The sequence below is a fragment of the Alligator mississippiensis genome, chromosome 3 (genome assembly GCF_030867095.1).
Source record: "Alligator mississippiensis isolate rAllMis1 chromosome 3, rAllMis1, whole genome shotgun sequence".
NCBI classification, from domain to species: domain Eukaryota; kingdom Metazoa; phylum Chordata; order Crocodylia; family Alligatoridae; genus Alligator; species Alligator mississippiensis.
In genome coordinates this window covers 205,341,542-205,350,837 of record NC_081826.1, presented here as the reverse complement: position 1 = coordinate 205,350,837, position 9,296 = coordinate 205,341,542, and the positions used below count along the sequence as shown (strand labels likewise).

The following is a 9,296-nucleotide window of genomic DNA, read 5'->3' as shown; positions in this document are numbered from 1 at the left end:
AGAGCATGGCAAATAAGGAGCATTTCCAAAGTGTTATTTTGTTTCCTTTAGAAGTTAAGGCAGTTGGAAAGGGATTTACTATAACTATGAAGCAGAAGATGGATGCAACTTAAATCTGTTTAAATAGAAGTTGCATGTATATGACAACTTAAAGTTCTATAGCAAAGACATGCTTTGGCAAAACTTATTTAAAAACATCCATGTAAGCATTCAAAAGCCATCCACAGGACTGGAGATACTCCTGACACCCTGATATTCTACTCCAAGACAAATAGAAAAGGTAAAGCAAAATAAGTGTACAGATACTTGGATTACCAGATCTGAGATTAATCTAGTATAGAGGTAGTATTCAATTCTTACGAAATTATTTACTTCCCCCTGAAAGTAGGAACCCCTTTCAATTTTAGAGCTGTGTTTTTCTGGCTTTTTCCAGCAATCTTTGGGTTCTTGGTCCAACCTTTGCCCTTTTCTGTCCCTTTCTGCAGGACTCCCAGTGAACAGCATCAGAAAAGTCTCTTTCCCCCTTTATTCTGTGACTCTCTAAACTCTTGTATTTCATAATCAGATACAGTGTCTGACTAGGAAGACTCCAAGTATAATTAAACAGATTAAAGCTGTTGTTTGAGCCCTGTTCATAAAATATACTTTTTCCTCTGCAGTTTCCATTTCTACATAGTCCGAGTCTTATAAATTTTAGCAAAATTTGTTTAACGAGCATCTTCGTCCCGCTACTGCTTATGCCCTTTTCCCCCAGAAACTTCTCTTGGGGAAATGAGAGTTAGCACTGTTTAATTTAAGTATATTAATAATCAATCATGTGTTTGGTACTTTATATATCTTCCAGAGCCCCAGTAGAAAGCAAGACAGAGCAAGCAAAACAAAAAACCATGCTCAACCCCCCCCCCCCAAAACAGCTATATAGTTACAGCTGATGTCCCCCAAATGAGAATGTTCAGAATTAATGGTTTCCCCACAACTCCAGTGTTACCTTGTGTATGTTGCTTTCAATCAGAAAAAACAAAGCCACCACCACCACACACTGGACATAAGAACTGCTTTTGTGTATGCACTAACTTAGTCTTATTGTTATGCATGGTGTAGTTTGGTACCACTGTAGCTGCCCAAGTGCAAACATAACTGTCCAAATGACCACAATACAAGCAACTGTCATAAAGGTTTTAGCTAGATACAACCTAAAATTAATCTGCCCCTCCAACCTTTTTGCAATTATAAGGCTTACTAGTGCAGATTTTACTGCTAGAAAGACCAAACAAAACAGCTGAAATGGGTCAACTAAGGTTCCAACTGCAACACAAACTGGATGGTATTATTATTTCAGCAATCTGTTACTTGGGGAGGAAGGGAGAAGGAAGATTAGGGAAACCCAAAGAGACCAGATTATTACCTGTAAAAGGGTTTTAAAAAGTGAAGTGAATGAGAAACAGCTTTTCCACTTTCTAGAAAGCATACTAAATATAGACTACTTTTTTTAAGCTAACTATCCTAGACTTACATTTCCACTCTGAGTTTTTCAAACTTTAAAAATGCATTTTCCAGAATAGCATTTTCCACATATGATTTTAGTGTTTAACTATGGCTTCAAATACTTTAATTTTAAAGTTAAAAATAAAACAAAACACACAAAAACGTACACTCCCCCACCCCTTTTGTTCTCGGAAGATAAAGAGACAACACTGGCCCACTTTTCTAGAATGTGCTGTAGGGTCACAATTATAGCAGCATAATCAGATACAACTTGTATAAACAAGTTTATTTTTGTGCTGCTAGAAGTAGATGGAGGGTACCAGCTCTGGAATGAGATGGTGAGTTACAAGGAGCTCAGTCCATTTGCTCCAAGATCACATGACTGATATGCCGTATTAAAAATTGTCCACTGCAGCCAAGCCCATTCTTAAATGGAAGCCCACAGAGTTCTATCATTGTATTTTTCAGCTGCCTACAGTAATTTTAAGGTTTCCTGCCCTTTGCAGTCTATACTAGGGAGCATACTATAAACAGCGTTCTTTTCCATTTCTCCATCTAGCTACATTTTAGTGGCTGGTTAAAGTGAATTGTGCACAAAGCTTTGTATAATACTATCACTTACAAATCGGATGGATATTCTTAAAACCCAGTCAATACATATAAAAAGGAAAGCAGAGTCACCTGTACACACTGGAATTTGAGTGTTTATTTAAAAAGTAAACTTTTGGGCACATTAATTAAAAAAGGAATAATACAAAGTCTGAGTAAGCAGTCTTCAAGCCAGCAATATTGCAAGCTGTTTACATACCAACATTTACATTAATTTAAACAAGTGGCATATCACCAACATGTAAACAATCAAAGAACTCAAGTTAAAAAAAATTACAAACTTGAATCTCTGAAGATACAAGTGTCCTACCACGTGTCAACATGTGTTCAGTCAATCAGTTTAAAACCCCTCTTGCATGGAAATGCTTAGGTCTTCTTCAATAAGTTATACCAGTGGATAGCTAGCTGCTGTCGCTATGCCACAGTGGTTCTTCTTGTCTTTAGCCATATAGATATATCCTTTGTCACCCCACTTCTCTCCCCAGCTGGAAAGAGAGAGACACTTTGATTAGCCTTAAAAAAAAACAAAACAAAAAAAACAAAACAACCCAGCAAGTTTGCACCAAGATACATATTTATCCCAAGGACAAAATGGTAAACATCACTTTTCAGCTTTATTGGGGGGGGGGGGGGGGGGGGGGGGGAAGAGGGAGAAGAGTACCCCCCCCCCCCAAATACTGCATTGATAAAATACAGATTATATCAAATTTGTGCAGAGTGCAACACACAAACTTGTGGTGCAACCCTTTAGTTTTTTTTTCACACCCAACATTGTTGCACGTAGTTAGAAAGAATGGAGAATCCAAAGGCATTTAAAAAAAAAAAAAAAAAGAAAAAAAAAAAAACTTAACCCACTGACTTCCCCCAAAAGTAGAACATCAGAAAGCTACAATGGATTACAGGAACAGACAACTCCCTCCCACCTTCCTCCCCATGACCTTCTCTCTCATCTTCTAGCACCTGCTAGACTGCCTCCTATCCCAGCATTTAGGAGGTCTGTCTTAACCCATGTGGCTAAAGTGCACAAGTCATTTGAATCTTGAATGCATCTCACTACAGATTACTCCAGTTTTGGGTTTGCTTTCAGCAGGCCAAACTGTGCCAGGTCAAGGCACATTAGAATGAAACTGCTGCTTAAAGACCGTTTCAGCAATAATCCAAACAGCACAACTGCAGGCCCCTTCACACGAGTCTCTATTTAAAGTTGTGCCAATTTTGCAGTATTCCCTCTTCTTCCATCATGCTCAAATGGAAGACAACTTTCACATTAATTGGCTCTCCATATACACCAGTGTACTGAATCTCTTACTGCATAAAGGAATCAAATGCAGAAGAGCATCAGCCAAAGACAGAAGATGCATACCTGTTCTTAACAATCCAGTACTTCTTTCCATCTACATCTTCTCCCTCAAAGCCATAGCCTACAACCAGAACACCATGATCCAGATCTTCACTGCTACAGTCTGGCTCATAATAAATACCTAAAAAATGCAAAGGTAAAAGTTAGGACCCCAATATTTGCAAGAAAGAATGCTGCTTTTTGTTATTTCCTATGAAATCATGGTAAATGATGTGGTTTCAATTCAAGCCATCAGTTATTAGCATTTAACAGGAGGAAAAGCAACTGAAGGACTGTAGCCTATAAATTCAGGTCATACCGGAAGAAAAGGTCAGGGTCAGGTCTTTTAAAATGCAGTTCTGTGCATAAAGTGCAATACTATATTTTTGCAACAATTGAACTAAAGAGCAATTCAAAACTGAACTGCCAGATACAGAGCATAACTAGATCTTAAGTTGTCAGACAATCCTTACCCGATTGATAGAACTGGAATGATGAATGGCCTGCATCAATAGCAACAGAGACTGGACCCACGGCTGCCACTGCTTTCATGAGTGCTCTTTCATGTCCTTGTGGGATGTCAACAAAGCCAGTGTCATTAGCAGCACTGTACTGTGCCTTATACTTGCAGTCTTCATCATCCTATAGAAAACAGAATAAAAAAAAAGTGTCGAATTACTATGAATTTCTTTGTTCAGTTTGGCAGCTGGACATTGTGAACCTGCTTGAACAATCCCATTTTATTTATTTATTTATTTTTAAAGATTAAGGACTTTGAATCTTTATATCAGAGTAAGATTGGAAACAGTGCCAAAGTCTCACAAAAGATCTTCTGACAAACACATTCTGAAGACATGCAACCAAGCTTGGGAAAGCCACTCAGCCTGAAATAGTGTTTTGCCCCAGAGAGATGGAAAAGCTGTACCGAGAAACTATTAGATCCTTTTCTTGAAATGGGAGACTGGTAACACAACAACTGATTTAGAGGCAAGGAAGAAAGCAAAATAGCATTTTGGCTGCAATAATAGCCCATGAGGAAGGATCAGGAAGGGGAAGAAGAATGGCAAGGAAGCTGCCTTGTTTATTAGGAAGGTGGCAGAAAGAGAAAAAAGGGGGGGGAGGGGGAAGCCAATTTAGAACCCCACCCACCCAATGCACAAGGAAAAAGCAAGCAAGCAAGAAGCAGGGTACCCTACAAGAAAAGAAAAAAAAAAAAAAGTGTCAATGGAATGCATAGATCCTGAATGTCTTGAAGCTCCATATTCACTCATCTCACCTATGGGCAGGGATCTATCTAAAAAAATCAGTTCTTACAGAAACTGCAAAGCAACCCAGCTTTGACACAAAGCCAAGAGAAAAAAAAAAATTATATATATTTTGAGAGGGGGGGAGGAAAAGCCCAGAACCTGTTCCAGAGAATGACTCAAGATTCTTTCATTAAAAATAAAGAGGTAGAACTAACCAGGGCTTAAGATGACACTAAGGGATGGTACCACACATGATGGGAAATTTGTAGATAATGCTTTTAGGTCTCCCAAATCCTTAACCAATTATACAGTTAGCTAACCATTTTGCATTCCCTCCCTCTATTTACAAATTCCTATGTACTTTCAAACTGGGAATCATCTGTGGACCAAAACAGAACTGCCAGGTTAGAGGAAGAGGGAGCTCATAACAAAAAGTTCATCTTATAACAACAAGAGTTATCAGGATCTTTCACACCATATAGCTGAATATATGCTCCTGTATCAGTTTCTCCTACCAAGCCTATACATACTATTAATACCTGGAGTGCTAGCAAAGCACCGATTTCTCCTTTGTACTTTGTGGGGAGAGGGGCCAGGTAAAGAGCTTGCGTGTCAAGTGTATTACAGAATAGGTTAGAGAGACTGCCTTGAAACAGCAAGTGTTTAGGGACACATTTAACAAAATTAAAAGAGTTCAGGGGAGCAGGAACATAGATTCCAAATTATAAAAAACACACCAATAGAAAAAAAGCTTACAAGTGCTACAAGCAGTGTTAAAAGAGACCACAAAAGGAGTTGAGTGGCCATTGGCAAGGATGATGTCCCCAGCTAAAAATAAAACAAAAAAGCCTAAGCATCTGATCTAGTATTCTGAGTCTCAGATGAGACTGCTGGCAGTCTTTAAAATCGGTTTATCTACTGCTGATTAAACAAACCGGAACAACCATTTCTGAGGCTGACCTCTCCTGCATGTATCTTTGACTTCTAGGCTTGATGACCAACACCTGACATAGACAGCTTAAAGTGAATGGCAGGTTGCCCTGTTTAGTGTTGCTACAGGATGTACTGTATCAGCTTCTCAACACACACACACACACACACACACACACACACACACACAAAAAAAGAAGATCTACACCCAGAAGTCCATTATGGTCAGCCTTGATGTGTCCGTGTCAAAACTACCACTAGTAGTTTTTTGCTCCTCCAAACCAGTAGTTTGATCTGGCAAGCATCTCATGCTTCTGAGAAAATAAAGATAGTGCTAGGCAGATTTCTTCTTTGGTTAGTGAAAGAAGCTAAAGGCTAGAAAAAGTCTATTCAAGAAGTTATTTATGAAGTTCTTCCTAAAAATAAAGCCTGTACATTTACCCTGCATTTTTACAGTTTAGATACACCATATAGAGTGAAGTATCTCTCTGTAGTTAGTGTATTTACTTTTGCTAGGTATGGGTAAGACTCTTCTGAATCAATCCCTCCATTGTCCAGGATATACTGGAACGCTTGATCCATCAGACCACCATTGCATCCTTCATTGCCTTCGGGTCGAGAGCAGTCTACAAGGTTTTGCTCACTCAGGGAGACCAGCTGACCAGTTCTTCTGAAATGTTGTCCTTCAAGAGCACCAGTTGTGCTAAACGCCCAACAAGATCCACATTGACCCTGAAATAGAGCAGGAAAATAAAATGACTCCAAAAAAAGGTCAGACAGCATACACAGTCCAGATTACCACAGCAGTCTGAACAGCATACAAATTCCAGTTTACTCATACTCAAAAGGGACCTCACCTGAAAAAAAAATATTAGGTAGGGGTCCTTTCAAAGCTTACAGTTGCCATTCAGTTGGGTGAAAATCCTAAAGAAAAGTCTGCACCTTAGAAAATGCTGCTACGAGTCTCAAGTAAGTGATTTCTTCACCATAAAAAAAAAAAAAGTTTAAAGAAAACGTTATGCTATATTAGCAAGTGTGCAGCAGTCTTTACGAGGATTAACGAATGCTTAATATGCAATCATGTGATTTTTCCCGTTAATTTTCCAAAGTTAGTTATTTGATGAATCAGGCTTTCAAATTGGTCAAACACACACACAAAACACATCACAAGACATACTTGATCTTTAACAGGAGTTACATATCCCTTCTCTCTCCAGTCCACAGATCTTGGGGCTTCCAGGAAGTTGGGCTCAAGGAACTGGGATCCTCTATACTTTTGTGATTTTTTATGGATGTACCCATTCATCAGCTGTCTGAACTCTTCATTTGTCTGAAAAAGAAACGCAGTGAATTTCTGCCATATGCTATTGAGACCAAGTAAGTTTCATGGCTCTCAAGGACTTACCATGTCACCAAACTGATTCATTCCCAGTTTGTAGCTATGCTTGCCCAGCGTGTGATCAAGGTTATGTAGTTCAATTGTTTTCAAGTTCTTTTCCCATACCATTCTCCTCCAGCCTTCTTCCTTCTGCAAGTCAAAAAACGAGCCAACCCAAGTTATTTTGATACTAGCGTACTTGTAGAGCAAGACCATCAGAACAGATAGGCTTTTTGCTGCCTTAAGTTTGTGTAATAGTTAAAAGTATGCAAACAACATTGTTTTCAATTAAGTTAAATCTCATTCAAGGATGAGAAAAAAAAAAAAATTAAGCTTTTTAACTCCTCCTAAAAATCAATAACTCCATCTTGTAGATGCGACTGTTAGCCCCCATTAAAAGCCAGCAGGACTAAACTATCACAGTGCTAAACATTAGGCCACATTGTATAGGCCACATTGTACACCCAACCTTAGCTGCTCTACACTGAGGTGGCCAGCTTGCCATACATGGGCCACAGGCCTGTGTAGGAGGAACACAGCAGATCTGGAAAGGAGTAGAGAGAGAAGAGTGGGAATTACAGCAGGGAGAAGAGCTGGGTATTAGGCAAGGGAGGGAGATAGTCTTATGTAGAATTTAGTTTGCAGTTTGATAGAGACAACCCCGACTCAGGCAGCAGGTTGGACTAGATGACCTCTGGAGGTCCTTTCCTGCCCTACTTCAATGTGACTATTGCAGTGTCATTTGGGGAGGTGTAAGGATTAGCTTGTGGCAAGGCTGCCACAAAACTTGGCCCCCCATGGTACTAGTTCTAAGCAAATACCCATATGACAGCAGTCTGCCTCTGCTGGAAAAAACAAAACACTGACCTCATGGTAGTTTTTCAAGTGCCATGACTTCCACAGCTGCCAGTGGCTAGTCAAGTCAGGATCCATTCTGGGAGCAGCAGAGGACAGTCCCAAGCACAGGGAGAGCAGGCACAGGTGGAGGTTCATGGCAAGAGATCTTCCTAGAATTGCAGGGGGTGGAAAATAAGCATCAGCTGATATTTCCTCTCCCTCCGATAAAACAAAACAAAAACAAGCTTTAAACAATTTCTACAGAGCAAACCCACTGGCTAACAAAACAAGATGGGGGGGGAGGGGTTTATATTATGAACATATCCAAGTCTAGGTCCGGATCTGTACAGCTCTCACTTGCCCTCGGCTTTGTGGGCGTAAACAGCAGCACTACCTGGAGGTGGGCCAGGCCAGGCCCCCGCCCCGAGCACTGGGGACTCTGTCCCCCATAAAAGAAGCCAGGCAGGAGGAAAAGCCAGTCTGGACAGAGTCCCAACCAGATGACCCATCACCTACCGCAGCCAGCCACTTACGCAAGAGAAAGCCACATCCTCCTCAAATCAAAGCAGGCAAAACCTGGCACAGACACCTCTCTGCACCCAGATGCCTTCAGGGGACAACAGCAGCCCCGCTCCCCCCATCCATCAGCCCTGGGCTAAGCAACAAAGTCCCGCTGGGGGGTTAAAAGGGACAGGAGGAGGTACAATAAGCCGGCTCCTGGCCTCCCCCTTCCCTGGCGGGGAGATGATGGCTCTCCCCGCCCCCTTCCAGCCCCCGGGCCCGGGCGCTCCGTGCCCCGTGCCCCCTGCCCAGCGCCGCCCCAGCCCCCCGCGCTGCGGAATGTAAACACGCCGCGCCGGGCAGAGACGTGCCCGCAGCGGCCCGCACACAGCCCCGTCAGCCTGCAACCAGCCAGGGGCCCCGGCCCCACTCACCTGCCTAGCCCTACCCTTGCTCAGCAGCTGTGGCCTCGTGTCCCCCTCCGCCCCTTTTTATCCTGCCCCGGCTGAGCCCGCCCCCGCGGCCCCATTGGCTGCGCCCGGCCCGGCCCGGCCCGGCTCTGGGCTGTCTGCTGCCCGGGTTGTGACTCCCAGTCCCGTGACAGGCCAGGCCCCAGGCTGTGGGGGAGGCGGCCGGCTCGGCTCGGCCCGGCGCCGCGTGAGGGAGGGGGCAGGGCAAGCACCCCCCTCCCGGCGGACCTGGGCTTCGGGCAGGCCGGGACCCTGGGGGCAGCATCGCCCCGGGCGCCCGCGGTGGAGCGGGAAGCCGAGAGCGCGGGCGGCCGCGCGCGCATACACACACACGTTGGTGTGAAACACTGCCACCCCCAAATATTGGGACACACACGGGAGACGCACGCAAGCAGAGTGGTTGAATTTTAAATGCAGCCACTCCAAAATATCGGGACACATACACACACAGGATTGGTCTTAAACAGCTACCCAAAATATCGGGACACACACACACGCAC

The 9,296-nt window shown here is 43.0% G+C and overlaps 1 protein-coding gene across 1 annotated transcript; it reads right to left on the bottom strand.

Moving 5' to 3' along the window:
• Window positions 1-2,169: 2,169 nt before the first annotated feature.
• Window positions 2,170-8,848, bottom strand: CTSL (cathepsin L). The gene is made up of 8 exons (XM_006273012.4): window positions 8,761-8,848; window positions 7,856-7,995; window positions 7,016-7,138; window positions 6,788-6,940; window positions 6,118-6,342; window positions 3,907-4,075; window positions 3,458-3,575; window positions 2,170-2,579 (listed from the first exon to the last, which is right to left on the bottom strand). The coding sequence occupies exons 2-8, from the start codon at window positions 7,979-7,981 to the stop codon at window positions 2,480-2,482; spliced, it is 1,014 nt and encodes a 337-aa protein (XP_006273074.1). The 5' UTR covers window positions 7,982-7,995; window positions 8,761-8,848; the 3' UTR covers window positions 2,170-2,479.
• Between the last annotated feature and the right edge of the window lie 448 nt (window positions 8,849-9,296).